The sequence below is a fragment of the Diachasmimorpha longicaudata genome, chromosome 1, assembly GCF_034640455.1.
Source record: "Diachasmimorpha longicaudata isolate KC_UGA_2023 chromosome 1, iyDiaLong2, whole genome shotgun sequence".
Taxonomy (NCBI): Eukaryota; Metazoa; Arthropoda; class Insecta; order Hymenoptera; family Braconidae; genus Diachasmimorpha; species Diachasmimorpha longicaudata.
In genome coordinates this window covers 14,549,711-14,575,015 of record NC_087225.1, presented here as the reverse complement: position 1 = coordinate 14,575,015, position 25,305 = coordinate 14,549,711, and the positions used below count along the sequence as shown (strand labels likewise).

At 38.5% G+C, this 25,305-nt stretch overlaps 2 protein-coding genes across 4 annotated transcripts in view; one reads left to right on the top strand and one right to left on the bottom strand.

Annotated features, from left to right (window-relative positions):
* LOC135160889 (cadherin-99C) overlaps window positions 1–25,305 on the bottom strand; it is a 75,597-nt gene that overhangs the window by 48,741 nt on the left and 1,551 nt on the right. The window lies entirely within an intron of this gene.
* Window positions 3,626–6,201, top strand: LOC135161481 (uncharacterized protein). Of its 2 annotated transcripts, XM_064119085.1 has the most exons (4): window positions 3,626–4,032; window positions 4,106–4,547; window positions 5,025–5,268; window positions 5,578–6,201. In XM_064119085.1, exons 2-4 carry the CDS (start codon window positions 4,455–4,457, stop codon window positions 5,703–5,705), a joined length of 465 nt encoding a protein of 154 aa, XP_063975155.1. In that variant the 5' UTR covers window positions 3,626–4,032; window positions 4,106–4,454; the 3' UTR covers window positions 5,706–6,201. The 2 variants fall into 2 exon arrangements, with proteins under 2 accessions (XP_063975155.1, XP_063975162.1); XM_064119092.1 differs by having other exon boundaries at window positions 3,626–4,239.

The following is a 25,305-nucleotide window of genomic DNA, read 5'->3' as shown; positions in this document are numbered from 1 at the left end:
GGAAGTATTCATGAGTAGGCGTATTTTTCAATTTAACTGACTTCCGCGAGAGACTGGCGAGGGGAAAATTAAGATCCTCTCTTTGTTAAATGCTTTCATTACTCGACTTGCTCGTGCCTGTCGGCAAATTTTGCGAGGAAAAGTGGATGCGTTTCTGCTGAAATAACCAAATTTTAAGCGAAATAAAATTGTAATTTTTAACACCCATAAGTTACATCAGATTTTTCATTGGTTTTAGTTAAATTGGGAATATAAAATGATAATGGCCTCTTTAAAAACTTGTAGAATAATCTTAATCAAATGTAACCTTTCACAATTCAAACAGTAAACGTGTTGCAAAACATTCCATAAACTGAAGTAAGAAAAAATCTCAATGAAAAAAATTCAATTCAACGTCCCGGGCAATCCTTAATCGTTAATGATCAAGTCGGAGAAATGGCTGAACTCAAAGACTGATAAAATATTGGCGCAACAATCGATCGCTGAGAACAATGCACATGTGTCGGTGAGAAAATGCCTTAGTTTGCGGTGTCACGCGTATTTTCCTGAGACCCAAGAGGCTACTATTTCCGCACGCCACGTGACGGGCACAGGGCGTTCCATTCTTCGCCTCGATAAATCGATGGGCGTCAGACTGTGTCAATTTTTTTCCCCTTTCTTTTTGTAAATTCTCCATTCGCGTCGATTTTTTATTAACGAAATGACCTGGAACGGCGTTCGACTCTCAATAGTTGGGAAAAAACCGCAGATCTCTCGCTCATGCAACTGGCGAGTTACCGCATACACCGGCTCTATCAGTATCTAGATCTTGGAAATGTAATACATTGTTTTGTGATCGATCTTTCTGCCGAATAAGGTAATACAGAATCGTATCGGAGGTTTTAACCGATCGTTTGGATTTCCCGGGAGCTTTCGGTTTCAGGAGAGCTGACCCCAATAGAAGGTCAATTGGCTTGATTGGATGTAATGGAAAAACTGTAATTGAGTATCTCAGTATTTGCCGTGTAATTCCATTGATCCATTGCGTCAACATTCAATTGATTTCCATGGGATAAATTGGCGATGAATAGTAGTGGTTTATCTGTTCTAGTCCAAAAAATTCTCTCACCTGAATGACTCACTTTTTTATTTGAGCTATACGGAGATAAATAGTTCAATAAAAACAATGCAATGGATGCGTAATTCTCGAGTGAAAACAAAGGTTCGATAAAAATTACCAACAATCCAATAAAAAGTACGGAATGTTCCGCAAAAATTACGGAACTCCCTGCGTATTATTTGCGGAGCCTTCCGTACTTTTTACTCCACCTTCCGTAATTTTTATCGGATCTTCATTCTCGGTTGTGAATTATAGAACTTCTACGTAATTTCTACTGAATTCTATCTCCATGTAATTTTATCTCTCAATATAGCAACCAATCATCTAAATTTATTTGTTGATACTAAATTAATCCTTCCATCATTCTTGGCTTTTTCCCACCCCGTCAATACTCCAATCAATTTTCTTTACATTCGCCTGAATTTTTATCCCCCTTAAATTAAGTTTGTTCGTTAAATGTCTCAATAATTTTAATCTCCTGCGCTTGTGTTTGTTACTAACGAGCGGTGTAGAGACACCGCGGCGACCACATCGTATGCAGTAGCGGTGGAGCTACAGTTGTCTTGTTCACAATAAAAAGGCTTTTACTCTCCTATTTTTTTTTTCATTCCCTCCCTACCATTCAAAGAAAGAACAGGAGCGCTGAGAAAACCTGTATGTAAACGTACGAATAGTTTAGAAATTAAAAAAGACTACCGATCGTATAGAATTTCATTATGTAAAGGATGAATTTTTATGGCATGAATGCAGGGAGATACATTTTTCATTTAGGCCATTGGAAAAAAATTATTGAACAGACAAGAAATTTTACTGAGCAATTAGATAATTCTCGAAAGGCTAAATAAATCTTACCAAGCAGCAAACAAATTTTACTGGCCGGCAGGGTAATTTTGCTTCGAAGGGGCAAAATACAACACTATTACCAAACGGTTAGGTAATTTTCACGGAATTTTTCTCTCTGTGTGGTTTATGCGTGCATCGGCGAGCGAATGTGCAAGACCGAGGGAGTGAGAATGAAGAGAGGGGAACTCGAGAGCATCAACTAGAGCGAAAAATGCTTCTGGTGTGTATTACCGCCTTTCCGGGAATAACCGACAATTTCATCGTGAAGGGATAAAAAAAAGCAGGAGTTATTCCATTGTTTGTCCGATGCTACTGGAGTCCCTCTTAGCGGAAGTTCAGTCACGAGTGGGTCAGTGTAAATTCGGTTCTATGCGATGTTATAATAAAAGAGTTCGTTATAACAACAGCTTGTTGTACCCCAATTGTTGCAAGCTTTTTAGACTATTAAATTGCTTTCGTTGGGGCAATATGGAAAAAAATAGGGAAAAGTGAGAAAAGACTTGACAAAGCTTTGCTTGATTTTATCAAATTCTTCCGGTTTCTCTCTTTTGAGTTTTGGTACTACATCGAGGGAAACGTCACAGTCTATCGATCATTCGAATCCGCCGGATGATGAATTGAGGGTTAGGGTTAGAATCGAGTCCCGGTTTGATTATTACCGTTATTTGATGAATTGATCATGCACGCACGAGTTGAGACTACGTGGGTTATTTTGAATGAGCGGTAAACTCGTATGGAGATTGATTCGATGGAGGGATTTGGGCTTTGCCAGAGGATTGCGACATATAATTTTGTTATGATGTTGTTATCCATGAAATTGTGGCTCAACATTTAGTGTATCGGATGAAATCGTTCAGTCGAGAAGGATCTTATTTCATTCCGTAGAAATTGTTATCAAGTAACTGTTGCACTGAAAAACAAAAATCCAATTTGTCTCCTCGTGTGGGTATCCACGGTATTGTGACGCAATATTACTTCCCGAGGTATGATATAGGTCTCGTCATGTCGCCGATAAAGGGGAGAAATTCCTCAACAATATATAGTTGCACCTGTCCAAACAACGAGTGGGACAGCAATAACAACGAGGTTTGTTTAGTGTTCATGGAAACTTGTTCACTATATGATATCAATAACTGTTTGTTTTTGAAGGGGAGGGTAGTTATGCAAACCTTTCACGAGTACTCATCGAAGCATATTCTATTGGGAAGACTTCCGGAAATCCAAAGGTAGTTAGAGAGTTTCACTTACCTAAAACAGAAAACAATAGCTATGAATTTCGTGGGATCTTAATGAAATATTAATTATGGTGATTATTATATAACTATTGAAATTTTCAAATGTTGCGAAATTTGCTTAGTCGTCAATTTGGAATTATTGCAACATTCAATTTATTATAAACTATATGACTATCTCCAACAAAATTATTGCATTTTTGGAAATCTCATTCATCTCCCATTTCTATCTCTATCGACTGTCAATTTTGAGTGTCATGAGTATGACTCTCAATTAAAAAATAATGTCATACATCTTCTGTGTACTATTAAGGCCCAATTAATAGTAAAAAAATGAAAATAAAGGAACAGTGATTCTCTCAACATCGAAATTCCCGCTTCGGAGAATGTTTCAACCCGCGCAATTCCCCCTTCAGCCCCACTACACATGACCTCGTTCAGTCGCCTAACCTCTCCCGACTGAGTTGTTCAGCCGAACAAAAGTACATTTTCCCGAGTGCCCACACTGCCCCGCCTGCCTGTAAAAATCAAAAGGGGCTCCATGAACACGAGCAGCCGGCTCATTCATCCCAGTAACGTAAAAATTGTGAAAATAACGTGGAAAAGAGGAAGTCAGTGCCTTCTGATCTGCTGCGATCGAGCGTGGAGTAGAACAAGTGCCGCTTACTGCAGACTCGGTGACGCATGCGCCCACGAAGCGCGGCAAATTGGAGTGTTCGATCATAAACATTATTTCCCGTAGAAAACTGCCGGACATTTGGTGTTGCTCGGCAAACATTTAACAAAGTGAAGGCAATCATTACGTTCCATTACAGTTGCGAGCATAACGAGTTAATTTAATTAACTATTATAAACCTGGTAATATTCTGGTGCTGATTAATTATTCAAACGAGCCGCGGCTGAATTAAAATTCCTGCTATAAAAATTGCAGCGTCGCAGCGAGAAAATCAACTAGTCAATGTTCAAAGGATCGGAAAATCTCTTCCCCATTCTCGTTGACGCGCCGCTGCACACCGGGGTAACCTTGACATTTCATTGTGACGCGATCACGTTTATTTTAGAAAGGTACTTGAAGAGCTAACGGTACAGTGCAGGTTAAAACAGTAGAACCCAAGCTGAGCAATTTCTTTTGCACCCTTTCTCCTCGCGAAGATTCGAGAACCGTTTCCCCTGGGAGATTCAAATGATTTTGTTTCAACTCTCTGAAGTAGTTTTGTAAGATTTATCGCGATTGCACGCAGACGCAGAAAGGGGCGGTTTTAGGTGCTATCGGTTCCTGAATGATCAGCACTTTTAGGGCAATCGAGAGAACTGCTCACCATGGAATTCCGGTGAGATATCTATCAGCCGGTGGGAAACCGATGGCTTCTGAGGTCAGTTTATGTCCGAATTCAATACTTCTCCAATTGCTTTTTTGGACTCTTCGATTATTTTCTCGCACTGAGAGGAAACAATGTTCCTAAATCATCTGCTTTTCCTTAAATGTTTTCATATACTCAGGGATTTCTCGTGGTGATGTTTTTCCAATTATTACAACGGAGCAGTTCTGGGGGATTTTTGTTATATAAATGAAATATTTTCATTTTAAAAACAATGTGTACGTATAGAGTTCTTGGTTTATATCTGAATTTATAAAGCCCCAATGATTCTTCCCGCAATTGAATCTGTTAGTATCCCAAGAACTTGGATATCCTCAAACGCGTGAGAATGAACCAGATCAGGAAGTCAAAAGAGTTGGAATGCATTGGACAACAGCAGTGTATTCACGAGATATCTAGACAGATCGCATGCAACTCCCTCAAGAATTCCCAAGACAAACGCTTTAACAGACTGTTATTTACGGTAAATAGGTCTTAACGAGCTACCTGATGCAGACTAAAGAGCCACCGTGGACCTCGTACTTCGTGAGGTACACAGATGTCGTCAACGATCAACGTGGCATGTCACACTTCAATTGGCCAGTGGGAAGTAGCAACTACCACGTACTCCGCACAGGTTGCTTCCCCTACATCAAATATCACTGTACAAAACGCGCGCACGAGGACCTCAGCGCCGATGACAAATTCTACAAGGCGATCAAGATAATTAACCTTGGTATTTGCATAATCCATTGGGTAAACGTGAGGGAAAGGGGATAGAAATACGATCGAGCGATTCACCTCGCGGTGGCATTTCAACATGTCAAGTCCACCGGCTAATAGATTATTTATCTATTAAAATTGTAGAAATTATTAGTTGAAGGATTTTAATGGAGAATGTCAGATATTGTCAGACCGCTAGGGAAATTTGACTACATTTGTTACTTTTTTTTATCTTCCAATTAAATTTGGGTATCACTTTCATTACTTTGTAATGCTGATGAGGATCTGCTTTAATGTTTTTTTTTATTTGTTTGCCCTGCAGGTATTCCTCTTCTGCTTTACGGCCTCGCTGCAACCCAATTGATAAGACACGAGGAGATCGTTAAAACACCCAGGGGCGAGGTTAAAATTTATTTTCTGCTTCCTGAAGATAAAGGGTCTCTGCACTGAGAACCAAGACTCAACATTGATGACTATTAGAGGATTGGGGTGTATTTGGTCAAACTTTTTATGTTCAGGAATATTTCAATGTTGAGGGAAATAGAAAATTTTGAGCAACAAATTGGAGGAATAGTGGGTGTTTCCGGGTTAAAAGTTTGAGAGAAAGGTATTTATTTGCTGGTTGGAGGCGGCGAGATGACTGTTTAGAGGATACCTTGAGGGCTTCGTTTAGTCTTTCAAAAGTCACGAGTATTTATTACCCATCTCGTTAAGTTATTGAACCCATGGCAATTGATTGGGTTGTTAATTGCCGTGATTATTCATTCGATATTGGAATAGTTCTTTAGTCGCCATCTTCTATCAATATTATGTCGAGAATATTCATGATTCCATGGAGAAAACTTTGTGAGAAGGGCGAAAAAATCATTAATGAAATATCTAATTTTGTAATGTTGTCAATCTGTGGATCTTATGAAAATAAATAAATACTTGGAGCCAACAGGTTATTGACAGATTCATTAATTATGGATATAATCATACGAATTAGTATGAGTTGATTTTGAAATGATCTGTGAGATAATAACGGGGGGTGAGGAAATAAAGATTATATAAAATTCAATCCAGAATTCCATGAGACATAATTCGTTTTATCACAATTCGGCACGGTCCTGTGTAGGGGAATTCTGAAAGGTCACAACTCGTTCAAAAATCCATAATGAGGTGAACAAACTCGTAAAACTCGTTATGAAAAAATAGTTAAACAGTAGAATGATGGAGAAATGAATCCACGAAACTGCCATGAATATTGAGTTCGACGTGAAACACTTGACTGCTTTACACTTGGGTAATGGTAATATTCCTATCATAATATTTGCCTCGTGTTATACAACCCAAGAGAGCTACAATCGATCAGTTTTTGTTACACGTGGCAGAAAAAATTATCCCTTTATATCCCAGAAGTTTCCAGCGCGGAATAGATGTACGGAGGATTAGTGCGAAATTGCCACCACGTGCACGAGTTTTCACGGCATACTCTGGAGTAAAAAGGATGGAAATGATGACGTACATATTCAGGAGGACGTTTTTGTGCAAGAATGTTCTACAAACTAAAGCGGAAAAATTCGCATTTTGAAAAATAGATTTTAAAATTCAGCCCGGATATGATCTTTTCAAGTATTCACATGGAGACAAGATTTTCTTCGGGAACTCATTTCCACCTGGGGGAGACGATGACGGGGGAGATCGATGACTGGGGGCAAACGTCAGGGCAAAAAGTGGGATCTGCATTTATTAAGTGAAATACATACTGGGGGCTGATGGTAACTCAGTGAGCAGAGCTATCAACCACCCGCAGTGCCATCGTGGACTTGAGGTACAATATTATATACCGCAATATCTCTTACCCATCAGGTTTCCTGTCAAAATAATGTGATGATTATTGAGTTTGTAACGGCTGCGAAATAGTTATACAACTCAACTTTATTTTAGTTTTTGAGCTTATCAGGTGTTGATTGAATTTTCAATAGAATATGAATATTTAAAAATAAAATGATGAGTAATTTTCTAGCAGTTCCACGTGGTCTGGAATATTATGAAAAAACTCCAGATATGTGAGGCTTCAACATATGTTCTACACCAAGTTTCAGGTGTTTACAAAGTGTCGTCAAAAGGTTGACAGGCAATGTTAACAGGTGATACAGACGAGGTTCAAGATTGCATAAGATAATTTCTTATATCCAATCCATGAAGGGATATGTTAAAATAGTGTGACAATCACCCGACAGAAACTATGCAATAGTCTCGTAAGTTGACCCCATCTCTACATACATATGTGTATCGTAAATTCAATAGAAAGTAACTGCCTTATTGGCTGCATTCTCCTTCCACCGAGCACGCAATCCAATTATGTTAAATTTATGTAAATTCGACAAATAGGAAAAAATATTCCCACAGTCTAGCTGAACCACTCAATTACGCAACTCTATTTTGTAATAATTTCCATTTTTATTTGCGAATAATTGCTGTCAAGTTCTCCGGCAATTTTATCTTGCCTCTGGTAATATTTTCGTTACTTATTTTGCACTGAGTAATTTCCTATTAATCATTGCTGGTAAACTTCCGGTGCGCATGATTTTAAGAGATAAGAATTAGCACAAGCTGTCGGGCTAACGTACTTTCTCCGTTCCTGAATATTTAAAACTTTCCCCGATACGTGTCACTGCGTGTGTAATCTGAACATTTAATTATCTCTCAACTTTCAATGAAGAAGATTGACCAGTGGATGGAGAATAAATTTTCCACCTTTGGAAAGTGAATTTATACCTGCAACTTTTTAGGGAATTGGGTGGAAAACAAATATTGACGAGAGTGTCAACTTTTAACTTAAATTTTGCATCCTGTTTTGCCCATTATTTCTGACGTATTTCAGATGCGCCAGATTGTTCATTGGCCCTCTCGTTCCTTCCAGACACACTGGATGGGTATTAATTAATTTCTCATTTGCGACAGTGATGTTATCGCCCCGGCGCCAGACTGTACAACGCTGCTGGCCGGGAGCAAAGGATAGATCAATATTTTTGCAATATTTCAATCTATCGTAAGGTCACCGTAATTAACCGTTGATTTATAGCACAAGACTCGAACTGAGTTTACCTCGGAATATCGCGAGAAAAATTTCCTAAAATTGATTAGCTTAGAACCTGTCCATTCTGTCGACACAAGGCGGCGGTACTTGAATCAGGATTGAAAATTGGCAATCAACAATTATGCGGATTGACGAAATAAAAAGCTCTGGGAAAAGTCCTTTCACGGGCTCTCTAAGAGCGACCTTGTTCACACGTCACTTGCACAAATAATTGCAGCCTTGCTGAAAAATACAGGATCAACACTGAGTGCTCTTCAGCCACAATCCAATCAAAAAGCAGAACATTGAGTTGTATATTTAGAAAATAATCACAGCCGCCCGCGCGTTTCCAAGGGTATCAATAAAATCCAATCAATGAAGTTGAGAGGGGATGAAGAACGAGCCAATGATATTCAGATGCTCCGGGAGTCCCCCCGAGCTCAATAATCCTCCGTCGAATCACGCGCAATTAATTTCGTTCCCGGAATGAACCTGTGCATTTGCATGTGCCATTAACCATAACCAATTCGATTAATGAAGGATAAAATCATCGTCCATTGCACTTCATTTAATTGAGTACGAATACAGTAAACGTGCGGTGTTGAATGTGATGAGGAAAATAAATTAAAAAAGGCAACGAAATTATTTATCACTGATAATTGGAACTTTGATAGATGAGACAGTCATTAATCACATTCTTAGTCCCTCATTGTCTGGAGTGTTTCAAAATGATGAAAGATTTTCCTATTACCGAAGGTTGACAGTGATGACAATTATTTAGATATGCAGTATGAATTTTGCCTCACTCACTAATTCACTCACTTCCGCGGAACCATAAAAATCACCATACATGCGGAGTCCCAAGAAATGTCGTGTATTGAGTTCTATCTCCTGTTATTAAGGTGTTTATGAAGTGTCATTAGAAGCTTTCCTGACAATTTTAACGAAATGCCATTCTAACCGAGAGAATCCAACAGGTGACTCTCTCAGTACCACTGCTCTTATCGCCCCAGCATCACGAGAGGGAGATAATTGTAACGAGCGAGCCACAAGAGACAAGACGTAAATCTCCCAACAACATTGACAAATAAATGTCGATGTACACCTGAAGTTTACGGGCAACTGCTAGTCGTATCGAAGAAGATAGCCTGGGACTCCTTGGGGCGGGTGTTTCACCTGGATTAACCGATGGTTTCAATGTGAGTTATGTGTAATTGCTGGTTACACGCTCATCAACAGCATGATAAATTCATCGGCACGGGCACATCCTGAGGGAGAATCGCTGGATATTGTATCTCGCCATTCAACTAATTAGTCATTGTTTCCGAGTATCGAGAGCCAAGGAGAATATTCAATATATATATTTATCATTGAAGCATGAGCTATGGAGTTCTATTCTTCAAATATATATATTTTTTTGTAGTCGAAAGGATGAGGAATATTGTAAAATTTTTTTCAATTACAGATCTTAAGACATTATTTCGAAAAGAATGAGCGAGTTCATGGCAAAGTTTTATTCCGAAGTTTTATCTCGATAATTCTCCTTTTAACTTCATTACGATAAAGCAGCAACCGTCATGGGAATAAATGTATTTTCAATAACTCGCGTTATTTTTATCTCGCTATTATTTTTCCTGATTTTTTTGCTGGCGGCGTATTCCGGTGAGGCGTGGTGATTCTTTTATTTGAGATTTAGTAAATAGGGTTTATACGGTTTGCAGCCTAGTGCATCCCACTGTCCACTCTCTAATGGTCTCGTTATCTCGGCGGTGAGAGAACCGGCCCTATCCTACCCTCGCGGAAATACCTACTCTTCTCATGTGAAATTCCATTGGACGGGCGCTCGAGTAGATACGGCTGACTGAGAAATGAAAAATAAATGAGAGGTGTGAAGCCCTGAATAGCGTGGATAGATGGGCCTAATTGATATGGAGGAAAACGGGAAGGAGGAAGAGAACCATTGATGTTGATTTGACCAAGAAGAATCATAAAACTTTCAATTTCAATGGAAATTACATAGAATTTTTTCAAGCCACGCACTAAAAGAACTTCTAAAATCATTTTAAATTGATGAAATACTGAAAAGAATGTTTATATGAGTTTTTCGGATGTCTATTGACTTGCTCATCGTATTAGCAATTTGCAAAAATGGAATTCCATTGAACTATACCGAGAGTCATCGGAACTGTAGTGTCGATGCAACGTAAAAAACAGATCACTCACAGGGTTCTCCAACGCACCTTGTCTGGGTTAAATTTAGAGCAAGCGAATATACTCTGTCGAAATAACCAGCTGGTATATAACCTGGGGACATAATCGTTTGGATCGACTCTCACGTGTGCCCCATTTTCAGGCACCCTGTCCTTGGACATTTCAAACATGACGCACACTGGTAAAAGGCATCCTTTTCTTCAGTGTGATCATATTCAACTCAATAATCCGAGGCCAGTCATCCCGGTTAACCCTGTGCGTTCTCTCTACTTAAATCGATTAAGTAGTCTAATAATTTTTACAAATATTTTTTTCCCTATGAATTTTCATTTTCTCTCTTTATACGGAGAACAAAATTGGATGTCAGACAAAATTGCGCGAATAACGATGTGGTCCTTTGCACGATTTTCACGTTTACCAAGCAATGTCGATCGATACAACTGAATTGCCAGTAGGAAAATTCTTGATGGTATGTTACCCGCGAGCACGAGCCAAAGTGCGGCTGCTTTGAGATAGAAATTGATCGCTGTTTATTATCGTATGCCTCATCTGTCTCGGTTCATTCCATACAGCGGAAATGAATCGATTCATTTCATCGTACATAGGCAACGTAATTCCCCTGCATTACAGAATGAAAAAGAAAAGATTGACATGGAATATAAATAAAATAAGGACTAGAAAGTGTGATAAGAGCAACAGAATCGTTAGAATAATCATAACTATATAAAGATGTGAAGAGGAATGTATGAAATTGGAAAAAGGAAAAATCCTTGCAGTTGAAACAATTTTCATGTTATGAATAAAAAACTATTGATTCGGTCAATCTCGATATTTATTTTTTCAGCAAAGCCCATAGTGTCGATAACGCCTGTCAAAATTCAATTGTTCTCAATGTCACGAGAGGACGAACAATAGAATCCATTAAATTGCCTGTAACCTTTTAATCGGTTCTGCTTCCCGCAATACATGACATATAACTAAAAAATAGAAAAATCCTAAAATTTAGAACTAAAAATAAAAATAAAAACATTTCCGAGATATACGCAATTCATAATTATTCTGAATACAGGACACAACAGTAATTGCATGTGGCTCACAACTGGGGCAAAATTGTTGGTATTGTTTTATTTCATCCATACACGAGGGAGAATAAAGGGGGCATTACGGGGATGACAACGCGAAGGATATTTGGAGCGAATTATTCCCCACCCGCTTGCACTCAAATGTTTTTTAGATAAATTCAGCAACATTCATCGGAATGTGGTCAAGGTGATACCGCTAGGAATGATTGCAACGTAATAAGCGCCTTAAAAGTCGCCTAGAAGTGACTAATTTGTAATTCCTTTTTGGAAAGAGGACTTTAATCTGCGAGAGCTCCGTGAAAAAATCTTGTTAGCACGACGAGACATGAAATCCAGTTGATTACATTTTTCACGCTCACGAGCTGATTATCGCAAAAGCCAAATGAACTTTGTTGCATTTTCAGATTTGAAATAATAATTAGATGTGTTGATCAAAGAGTAGTGAATCAGTTCGTAACAAGTTGATGCTCACGGCCAACGTGATCATTATATTTCTAATGGTTTTCCCCGTAGGCAACACGTGAGCAGTCTCGTTACTCAGTGATGATAAACTAACCCCCACTGGGAGAACATCCAAAACTTTTGGTTTATTCGAGCAGAATTATAATCTCCTCTGTCCGTTTGCAGGGAACGAAATTCGTGTGAAGAGGAATTAGGAGCGATTCGTGTCATAAAATCCAGCGATTATGGCGCAGCCAGACTTCTCGACGGTTTTTCTTTTATATTTGTTTCTACCGCCTGAAAGTTCCCCATTTGAGGCAGATGTTTATGGATACGATGATACTAGGGGAGATTCGAGATAAAGATGTTGCAAATTTGCAATTCAATTGTCCAACGTGTAACTTGTCATAACTCATTAGCTCGCGTTGAGAAAAACATGACTTTCGATGGCGCAAAAACATTTTGCTAATGTTTCATGGGATGAAAATATTTTCGATGAAAGCAATTGATGTGAAAATTAATTTTCAACAAATGTTCCGTAGATTATTTACAAAATTTCAATTCTTATAATATCAATGATCATGGCTTTCGGGTGGCTTCAATATATTATCGACGATATGTTCATTTTAACAAATTAAAAAAAATATCTGAGAGCAATAGAGGAAAGCGACCAAAGTTGAAGGAAATTCAATAACAAACAATATAATGGAGAGCAGACCTTTGCAAGACGATTTTAGATTCGATTGCTCTTATGAAGTATTGGTCCCCAGCCCGTCGACAGCTTCACTACTAAGAATTCAATTCGACTGGTATATTGGAGTAACCCCACAAATACAAATATGACTCGTCAACGGAAACTTTCAACGACTTGGCTTCTAGACGTTTACGATGCCATTAGTGAATTAGCTATTATCTTCCGTTAGCGGAATGCCACAGATATCGTGGAAGCAGCGCATTAGTTTCAAGGAACTCAGTAAATTTTTCGGAAAAAAATTCTAAAGAATGTAACTCCAGACTCCTCCAACCCCATTGCATCGCTCCACAATTTCCGGAAGGCATCGATCACTGGCTCAAAGAAAATTCGCGAAAAAAGCATTCCTCAAAGCTCGATGTCAGTTAATCCAATACCACAGGTGGTATAATCCTATAAAGTTTTAATGATTCCGGATCAATGATCGTGAATAAGGTACGAATAGCGAACATAGTAAAGTTAATATCTCCTGGTATAACACTCATTCTCCCCTGAGCACAGTAAGGGTGTGGCCTCAAGGCATAGCACAAGAATAAATGACTATAACCGCGATGTGAACGCAGAATGTCTTCTTTTATACGCATTTATTATCCAGATATCGCATACTGTTAACCCATTGTTTTTTATTTATTTCTAACTACTCCAATGCCAGATATCAATTACCAACGTTCCAATCTTTGTGCCGTCAGCCCCTTTGAGGAGAAACAGCATTTTGTAAATTTTCAAACTGCACGCAAATGCTGATCTCAATGCAATAACCTTCAGGGCTTTCATCCTGAAGAACTTCCTCTTGACTTTAATGCCAGCGTGTTCTCAACAGCTTTTACGACTCTTATGCACTTAATGTAATCCTCAGTACTCGGTGAATGGGGGAGTCGAAGGTTTAGTGGAACAAAACTGAGGGAATTCACATTTTTGGAGATAAATTAATTTCAATTCACTAGAAAATTCAATTACTAAAGACGGTAACATTTTCGAGCAAAAAGTGGGAGTTTGATTAGGTACATCGTACAGGCAAGTGATCGATAATTTGTGAGAACAAATGTAACCGCTGAATTAAATCTGAGAAATTAAATTTGAGTTTGCAGAGCTTTTGTAAACACTGTTAGAAGGAATTAGGTTAATTGCAGGTGTGAGGTTGAAGCTGGTGGAAATTTGGCAATGTTGAGTGGTTCAGGCAGTAAATTTCAATAGAACTCGTGCCTTATTTCTACCAACGGAGCAATGTTCTCATGTAATTCAAATTTTTCAAAAGCTCTGAATAAAATTTCTTCATTTCGCAAATTCAAATGCAGAGCTGCGTAGAATACTTTCACTGTACCTCTGCTCACCCATTCAAACTGTGATGATGAACTTGATAGTTTTGGTGTACGAGTCGCGTGCGAGTGGTGCGTGTTCGGAGTACAGATGGGTGTGTATTTTTATTGCTGAGTGTTTTGATGTTTTTTTGATGCATGAGTGGTGGCTTATCAGTATTCAAATGACCAGCCCGAGGCTGTGGAGAATTACAAATTGGATTCTGCTCGGACAAGCGTTGAATCAGTGAGAATATCATCCTCTCGGGAGTATTAAGCTACTAATTTTCAAATAATTAAATGGGGACTAGAGTTGGGCGTTTGATGCCAAAATTTCCGCATTTCCGGCGAGTAGAGGAATTTTTTGCACACGACATTCAGAATATTTTCATGGAAAGATTTTATTGTGTGGGAATTAGGAATGGCAATTGGTGGGGGATTGATTGGATGTGCGCCGGGCGCTCAGTCTGACGGTAAATAGCCCAGTGAATTGGCTCTCAGCCACCGAGTATCCTTAAACTCGACAGGATGATTGGTACGTATCAAGGGCAACTGTTCAGTGTCAAACTCAATGCTCGATGCATGCGTATTCATCCTGCGAACACTGCAGTAATACGAGTTATGCACGGATGTCAGAGCTTTGAGAGTGCAATCTACTCGGGCGTAATTGCAAGCCAGAGAGCGGAAAGCTGATGGATACGATTTCCTCAGGGTCTCCCAGTACATTAATTCATTTTAGGCGAATCGCATTCGGATATCTACATGTGCGTATGGTGATCCCATTCTTTTCTCACTCAACCTGAGCTGGGCTTTGTTTGCAAAGGTTGATAGTTCAGGGAGGAGTGAAATTTTCAAGTTCAGAACGTGAAAAGGATATTCAGAAAAATTACAGAATAATATCCTTTGTCAACATATGAGTAGCGCAATGTCAGGGCCAGACAGCGCTTCGTCATCGAACCTCAGGGTTCTCTCCCTAATCTCAGATTAAACATCGGACACCCTACATATGCCGTTGACTAGCCCACGCACGATTAATCATCGTGTCATCAGGGGGCTAAGTAAGCACCGTGTGACTAGCATTGGCAACCTGTTGACATATCCAAATCAGCACAGGAGGGCTGAATCAGCCCACAAGTTACACTGTTAGAAAATTGTTAAAATTTCAAGTAAAAAAATCTTGATATTTTTATCGATATTGATAATAAATATAACATAAATAGGAAAAAATCAATTTCATGGACTATCAAAAACGACCCAGGAATTCCATGTACAACGTTGCTTGAAGTTAAATTTAATTAAGTTAAAAAGTTCTAACAGTGCACCTATATTTTTGGGAAGATATAATACATTTTCAACCTCTCAGGTATAACTTCTTTCGCCGTTTGATCATTCCCCCCTCAAGATTCATATGTTCTTTCGCCCCAGACTCCTCGTCTTGCACCTGGCTACCTGGTTATGGGCGTGGGGATGTCAAATCAGGCCCAGAAAAACGAAAAAAAGTTTCAAAAGAAAGAAAAAGCGAGCATTTCGAGAAAAATCGAGGAATTCGACGATTTTTGGAGGCATTGTGACGAGAAAAAAGGGCAGGGGACTGAGGAATGAATGAATCCTGGTGAAGGGGGAATTTACGACCAGCAGTCCCAGCAGGTAGAAACATATTTGTGAATCCAACTCGGTTTTTTGGTATTTATAATCTATAATTGGTCGTTACATTTAATAGCCCTGGAGATATTCTCGATACTAGTGAATTTTTTATCATCAGCTCTCGTTTGAACTGTAATGCAAGCAATAGCGCGGCTAACTTATTACTGTCTGAGTTATATGCAAATCGGTAATTAATTTGATAAACGTACGAAGCTCGGGCGTATGGAAACATTACGTGTGGACGGACATGCCCGTATTTAATACGATCGAAGGAGGTGGAACATTTTTCCGCGGGTAAATGTGAACGGATGTTTAATCGATGAAGTGTCGCTGCAACATTTTGCTCTAATATATTTTACAATCGATAATTCACAGGGGTGGGGTGATTTAAGGGGGTGAGAACCGAATGCTGCAGTCTCAGATGAAAAAAAAACCTGACGCGGAGGATTTAATTATATTGGAGAATGGAGCGTAATTAATCAAGCGGAAATTAAGGATTTTCATTTCAGCGGACGGAGTTAATTGATTCTGTTGCTTGCTTCTATATTCAATATCTATTTCAAGAATTAGAGGTTCTTTTGATATTGTTATGATTTAATAGCTTTTTCCTTCAATTACCTATAGACAATTAATTCTGTGAGTGATAAACATAATTTTATTTGAAATTGTTTCATTTAGTGGTGAAAATAAAAGCAAATTTAATGCATTTATGTGCTTCGTGACCAGAAGAAAAATTCTCCATTGAACAGCTTGCAAAAGAATAAAAGTAAAAAGTATTCCATCCAATGAAAATACAATATTTTTGTCATCTCCAAGCGTTGGATAATTAAATTCCAGCTCCAGTATCGGGATTCCCTACTAGTTCTCCAGTGGCAAGCCTCGCGATCCAATTCTCTCGCCGGTTGAATTTGCATTCATTCGTTGCTCCGTCGTTTACATTTTATCAGTGGTATAACGGGTGTTGGGAGCACCAGCCACGTACATGACGCATTTTTTTGGCCAACACATGGTCTTTAAAGCGGTATTCCTCTACGTGCGACACGCGAGAGATTTTACCATTTTCTTGGTAAAATACCACATGGCTGAAATGAACGAATGGAAAGGGAGAAAGAGGATGGGACAGAATTGTGGGGTGCTCGTGACCGTGGCCTTTACGCCTGAATTCCACCGTAAAGTCGGCTTGTACCCCAGCGTCATCACGTTTTCTGTGTTTGGCGCAGCATGTGCATTTCCGGGGAACGGAACAGAACTCACAACAGGTGGCCCGCCAGTTTAGGGGTGGAATTTTATGAAGAGAGAAGGGTGAGAAATGTGATGGATACCGATGAAAATTTTTTGGCAGAATCGTCTATTTTTTAAAAAGATTCTCTGCAATTCTCAGTCATAACCAAAAAAAATGAATTTTTAAAATTTTTTCTCGAATTAACTTTCACTTTTGTAATTGAATAAAATTTACTGTCAGAAATTTGGTATTTTCTGTTATTTTTAAGGGATAAATTGAATTAACATCTATATTTCCTATTAATTGGTTTAGCACATTAGGGGTATTCACATTGTGGAACTCCTAGAGATTTCTGTACGACTCTCGCTTGATAAAAATTTCCAACTACTAGTGAGTGAAAAATATCCAACAGTTCCAAAAAAAAATTTAGAGATATCTTTTCATATTTGCCATAAATTTCTGCTCAGATCGTTTGTGAATTTCATCACTTGCTCTCGCCTCAGTCAAGAATTTCCATATTCATCTATCATTAACTATCTGTTCCCAATAAATGGCAACGTTTTGCATCGCTTGAGCTCGGTTTTCTCGGTCATTGAAGCCAATATCCACCAACGGAATTGAGAAAAACTTCTGTGCCAATATCTGGATGATGCATATTGACGGAGAATAGTGGAATCGTAGTGGAGAACAGTACAGTATTGACTGTAGACTTCCGCCATTGAACTCCAGGCGAGTGAAAATCGCAATGGAGCGTGCATTTACATCACCTCAAGGGTATAGGCCAACGATAGAAAGTAGGATAGAAACGTACACGAATCTTTTACACTCCGTCAAATCTTCAAAGAGGATGGAAAATTCCAGGAAATGAAAGGGGGGGAGGAGGAACCTAACAGAATGATTTGACTAGCAGTCGGAGTGGTGGTGTAAAAGAGGGTCTAGACTATAAAATTCTCAGTCCATGACAAATACCTCGGGTACACTCCCCAGGAGATACTAATTGTTACTGGTGTTTGTTTCCACACTGCGATAGATCACGTTAGATTTAGCCGATATAAATACGCATTTGATCTATTGGGAATTCGTAATTGGATTTAGTCGAGCGTAAATCACCGGGTGGATTTTTTAGTTGTTTTTTAGAGTCATTGTGAATGAGGGGATAAATATGAGAAAACGTCGAATTTCCAGAGTTAAATTAGAACATTAATCTTGTCTCATATTGTTTCTACTGAATTTTGTAAGTTATCGTGAATTTCAATTGAAAAATTCCTAATAAAAATGGTGATGAGCTAATCTTTCTGTATGAATTCAAAAATTTCTAGTCAGTTGATAAAAATTCCCCAAAAGTTAAATGAAAGTTTCCTTCAAATATTCGATCTAACGAGATCAAATTTCTAAGATTTAAACTCCAAAAGGCCACTATTGAACCACTAAAAACAATAATTCCAATGCACATCCGGCAGACCACTTGAAGAAATTTTTTTTATCACGCGTGTAAATAATTCATCCAACACTCCATCATCCCCATTATCACGTGTAAGATAATAACACGCGGTCTGTGGGTGGTAAATCCTGCAATTACCTGAAAAAGGCTCGAGGTATCGATGGCAACCGGCTGCCGATAACTGTCGATTGGCAACCGCCGAGTTCAAAGGCCACAGCATTGGCCGCTGGTTAAACATGCTGCATATAATGCAACACCACTGGATAAGACAAATCCGCAACTTCACACTGCTGTGCCCATTGTAAAGATTCAGGTGAGTCAATATGCCGTCTGCCCCCCCCCCCCTCCTCTTTCCCCTGAATATAACGGTGACGACCGGGTCGCGAGTGTGGCCTCCTTACCCGAACTCCACTGCTTCATCTCTGGCTACACCTCGTGTGCCTTTTCATTCTCAACTCCACGAGAGGAAAAAAAAAATTTGTGGATAACTGTACATCGAACGTTATAATACGCGTAATGGAGTGAGATCCCCTGGTAGTGGATCGTAAATAAAATTATATATCGCTGGATATACATATATATATTGTGGGGGATATATTTTCGTCGATAAAAATTTATCACCCCGGTGCAACGTAATCTTTGAAAGTTGGTGAGATAACCGTTTCTTATGAGACTAAGGAGGAGACGTGGGTGGGAAAAAATGTCTGAATTTTGGAATTAAGTCGGGGAGCTCTAGTTTTATGCGGATATTCAGACACTATTTATGGCAAAAGGAGATTATTTATAACAATCAATAAAATTTTATGTAATGTTGGTTTTTGGTTCTTCCCCTAGTGTCATAAATATTCATTTAATTGAAAGAACTTCGAAATATTTGAACCTCTTCAAATTGTAGATGTATTACACAAAAATTTCGAAGAATAGTAATTTTGTGACATTTTTTTTTGTAGAATGCTCTGTAATGTTTACAGAATATATCCCTCAATATAGAGACACATGTCCTAACAATCACCTGCAAAATATAGAGCTATCGGCGTGGGCAGATGAACGAGGCAGAATGATAGTGAATCTCTATCTGACAGGTGTACACTCGCTTTTTTCCCCCCCAAAATCATTCCAGTTTTCGCTGAATCAGCATCTGCGCAAGAGCAAGACCTGAGCGCGCTTCAGGCTTCACTCTGGTGGCATGAATTAACGAGACCCTAACATTAAGTACATCGAGAGGGATCAGAAGCCTCGCTTCTACCGTCCGTTACGCGTTGCGGTATATCGGCTTCATTTTTCGCGGAAGGGAGAAGTGGGAAAAAAAACATGATGGATTTTTTGAAATTCATGCATGTGGAGATTGAATAATGCGAGATGGTTTTTGGGCCTCAGGATCTGAATTTTAACTAAATCTTCTTGGTACATGGGGGTATTTTTTTGGTATGTTCTTCAGCCGTTCGAACGAAGTTGAAAATTTCATTCTGAGAAGAGAGTGACTTTTTTGCAATTGGAAATAATCGAATGGTTAAATTCAGGAGGAGAATTGAAAATGTAAATAAGATGGAGGATCTTAAAATATCTACTCATTCATATTTATATAGTTTTCCTGTCTGCGGTAAAATTATATATTATTTTATGACAATTTTTCTCACTCTCGCGATGAAAACTCCTCCGAAAGATATTTGCCTGCGCATTACGCCTCGCATCAGGATAATTTTCAAAAAATATTCTCCCATATTGAATACATTCCAAGCATGTTCATGACAAACCGCAGAAAATTATCCTCTTGATTGTTTCAATGTTACAAGTACAATTCACAAGAAGAATTTTTACTGACGACATAAAATCAATCCCAGATTGTTACCGCCATATAACATCCGCAACGTATAATCCTACACGAGTCATAAATCTCAATCATTTTATTTCTAATTTGCCTCCTAATTACGACAGGAGCCGCCGGTTCACTCGGCTATACACCTCAGATCCAACTCCACAAACGACGTCTCATTGTATTTAGTACTTTTCCCTTTCTTCAGATGTTTAGAAATAAATGAACGAACGAGTTTTACACGACGATAAAATTCGCCGACGATATTCCTTGTGGTATATAGAAGCGAGAGAAAACCGTCTTCGACACGAAATTTACAATCCCTTTTTAAGTAACATACCAGAGAGATACCCACAAACCCTGGAGTCTCTGAAATTTCCATTGTACATCCTCTTTATTTTTCCTCCCCCCTGTCTTACGTTCAGCATCATAATATTTTTTACTTATTGTTTATGGTTCTTTTGTTTTATTTCATTACAAATTTATGCCGTGGGGAGAGCGTCGACCCGACAGGAAAGCGATTCATGTGCACGCACACATGGCTACGATGGAGCATTACGAATTTTCTCAGGGCGAGAAATCAATGCGGATCACATGGAACAACAGAGGAATAGAATTTCAAAGTGGTCATTGTGCTTGGCGAATTGAGAAGTTACACGGTGAAAGAATGTAGAGAGAATTATGAGGAAGTAACGTAATTGTGCAGCAAACTGTGATCTTCAACACTAGAAAAACATGAAAAAGAGAATCCGTTCAAATTAATCTCTAACAATCTATTCCTCCCAAATGGCTCTATTTTCTTCGTAATGTCATTGAGCAATCTACTGAGAGAAATATTCTGTAAAAATTACCAACCTCAAGTTTCCTTACTCATTACAGAAGTCATAGCTACGTAAAATTTTGATTAAATTTTTTTCATCTATATAGCAAACAAAATCTCCGTATTCTATCAAAGACAATCTCCACCGCCATCACGTTCTCATATGAAAATCATTCTCTCAATCTCAAGAAAACTTTTTCGTCACGAAGAATGAGGTAAGATGGATAATCATTTGTAATCATTAGACCTTCCACCATTTTTCCGTCATAAAAAATATGTCTATCGTGTATTTCCTCATCATGCCGTCGAATACTGAATCAATCATTACCAGAACATTGAAAAATCACGTGAAATCGATGCGTGAAAGTAACACATTGGCCTGAGTTACGCGTGAACAAGTCTAGTGACTCGTGACATTTTAATGTATTCACGAAAAATCGACCAACACTTGGTTGGCCGTGAAGTTGTGGTCCCACCCGTTGAGTTCACTGTCCCTTACAGGTGACACCCGTCGTGTCATCCGTTGTGTCTGAAGGGAATGGGAAATACTTATAGGCCAGAGAATGGGAAAGGTGCGTGAATCGCGCGAGAAACCTGGCAGGAGCTCAACCCTGGGAGTGAGACAAAACTATTCGCAATGGGGAAAGCACGAGGACAGTTTCACACTGTGCAAGACGGAGGAGAGGAGATTTCTTGTGTAAACAAGTGGGTTTGCCCTGGCGAGTCAGTCCTTGAGGAACTCGACAAGTGTGGGATATTTTATTTAGCTACTACCAACTCTAATCTGACGGTGAAATAACATTTTGATGGGGAACTTTTTAATTCAAGAGAGGAAAAAGCATTTAATTCTGGGCGGCATAAGTCGTGAAAGATAGGATGATAATTCGAGTGCATTATTTAGATCGTATCTTGAGAATGGAGAGATTTAAGAAATTTGATGGTCAGGCTATCCTTTTAGAACAATTTTTCTTGAAGGGAATCCGAAACCGTTAGACCCATTTGAGAATCGTTTGAATGACTGATTTGATACTTTTTTTTATTTATCTACCAATTTTTCTAAATTAAGTAGATAGTTTTTTCTTTTATACGCACTCCATCAAAAATCGAAAGTTATTTCTGTATAATAATTAAAATTACCGTACGGCTATATAAATATTATTTCAATAAATTTTGATAAACCTCTTCACTCCCAAAATAACATAGGTATCTCTGCAAATTAATGAATAAAGGAATTTCAGACTTGAATCACGATTGAATATATTAATCAGGAAATCCTAAGAGATCAGTGAACTCTTCGCCATCCCTTATTGAATTTTCTTTCACTTTATAATTTAGAGGACGGCGTTACTCTCGAGTGGCCACGTATGCGTGATGATTTTTGCAAATTAGACAGAGTTGACTAGTAATAACGATTGCTTCGTGTTGGCCATGTGCGTGCCACTGTCTGTTCCATCTCAAAACGTATCCATTAAGCCATTATGCAGATCACATTTCCTGAAAAAAAATCACACCTAAACAGTTCCCAGGCATCCACATGAATACCTAAGTCTGCGACATTGGAGAAAAAGTAGCCCTCGAATTCCCAAATTTCGACGAAGGAACGAATGGTCATTGGAAAACATGAGTTCAAATGCCTGTAATCCCTTATATTTTCAATTTCAACGACCGGAGATATTTATGGAGACTAGATGTACGACAATAAGGTTCGTTAACAAACGCCCATGCGCAGGGGGAGATTGTACAGCGACAAATCTAAGTCTCTCGTCTGCAGGTGGAGTATTGCGTGTTTATTCAAATGGTGTTGTGTTCATTTTACAGACGGGAGCGTGGAGCAAACTTTGAATTATTTATGATAAAATGAGCCTGATGATTTCAAAGTCGAAATAATCCCCTGTGTTCTAATGAAAAATAATTAACACTAGAATTTTTCTTCCATCTAATTGTGAGGATTTTTTTTCTCCAATAGAATTGTAAATTTAGTAAATTTTAATCGCTATCCGTGCATTATTGACTAGTTCAGTGAATAACACACGGAAACAAGTTAACCAATGATAAAAATGACTTATAACTATACAGATGTTGAACAATTTAGAATTCTTAATGAATTCCCTTTCACTCTTTAAAAATGCAGGAAAACGGCAAATTGATGATTAAAAGAAATTCTTCTTTGAGAATTAACAAGATATTTGTAAAACCTAATACAGACTTTATTTGAGGTGAGTAGAATATTTATTTAAAATTAAAAATTTCATTGAAAGATATCTGTTCGGTACAGTCCTCTTTTTTTAATCTGTAGTGCAAGGGAGTTCAACGATCTTTGATATTATTCCATCAGAGCCTAGGGTGGAGCTAACAATCAAAAGAATTTCAATTCTATTCTCTCCCATATCAGTTATCCATGACCCCATTCAATCCAGTCAAGGCTCAAGAGACTAAAAATAGTGAATAAACAATAAACAATAGCCCTGAAAAAGGTCAGCTCAGTAATTTCATTCAATTCTGCATCCAAGCCCCCTAGAGATGTACGGAAATCAATCATAAAATGCTACAAATACCTCAGCAGACGTGTCTGGCAGAATCACTGACCGAAACACGAAACATCAAGTGGGTATGGACTCGAGGACTAGGTGGAGGAATAACACCCCACCTTCATCATAGTGCAATTAGCGTAAACGTGCGTTGGTGTATCCGGAAAAGGGAAACGTCATACAAGACTACCGCAATAGTAAAGAAAATGGTGAATCGAGAATGAGAATAAAATAAACGTTTGCAACCCTAGAGGTATATCATTTGCATTTGCGCTCCCAAGTTGTATGTACGTCTATAACTCCTTGGGATCTGAAACGCATGGCTGGGCTGAGGCTCACTGCAGGCCAAAGAAATCATGGCAGTGGGGAGGCAAATGAATCTATAGTGGGTTGTAACTCACATAAAACTCACTGGTATTACATTATTAATAAAGTTGCTACTTGAAATCGGCATAGACCGCGACCGATTTCTTAACTCTAGGATTTGTGGCAGAATGGATAGTAAAAATTGCAAAAAAAATTGGATTCTATGGACCTTTAGCTATTAATTATCAAGATAATAACCCTGAATATGATTTAGGGGTTGAAAAAATTGGAAAAGTTGAAAAAATATAGATTTTATGGAAAAATTTGTAGAATTCCAAAAAGTCGAAAATTTCATAACTACACGGAATAATAGAATGAACACTGTCCTGAAATTTCAGTGGAATTGCGATACGTTAAAAATTTCCTGCACTTGTAATGGGAAATTCAGTGAAAATTTGCTAACACTGTTTACCGAAGATTATTCTTTATGTTGAGTTCGCTAGTATGGTGGTCATATTTTAACTGCCTTAATTATAACATCTGGTCTCAATTCAAGGAAGTAAACTGTGACATTTCCAATACTCAAGCTCAATAATTTAGCGCATACCCGAGGGAATTACCATATTACAAAGTGTCAGATGAAAAAACGTAATTACGATTCTCCGCCAGTACCCGTGGACTTTTATATTTCATGGAATCGCCGAGAGCTGGTTTGCGCAAGCCCCTTGAATTTAAAGTGGATCAGAGTAGGTATTTATTATTTAGCATTCAAGCTACTTGATAATTTCATAAGAAGGACAAGTTGAACGTAAAGTGCATTTGCACTTGTAGTTTTTAACTCCGGTCAATTGAAAAGAATGTGCAAGTGTTACATTTCCATTGCATCGCTTTTCATTCACGATAAGTTGATTCCCGGAACCGTGTGCAGAATGAAAACGAAAAATTTGTACGACGAAACTTTAAATCGCTCTCTCATCTACCCTTAAAAATATTGAGAATTTCAAAATTCTTTAAAAATTGAATGAGCATAGTTGATCAAACTTTTCTGATTTTCATCAATTGACCTAAGATGAATAAACTAGAATTTTTAGCTTCCATTGATTTTTCTACAGAATGTGAAATGTACGAAGGAGAAATATTATAAAATTCTAGCGGGAATTTCAACAATGTGAGAAAAATGCAATGACAATTTTCGATACTGGCGTTTAAATGTTGCCTAACACTATACGCTCTCTGCTAGCTCTTTGGTATTCTTTCCCCGCGTGAGATAATTTTTTTCAAATACAGATCGAGTGTGTTCAATCGACAGGTACCGAGTGTCCGGAAACTGACACACACCGAAGTATCGATAACTATAACAGCGGACTGAACGTGATATTTAATGTCCCACGGGTCACAGGGTCATCATGATCGGGTTAAAGGCAACTGCAGG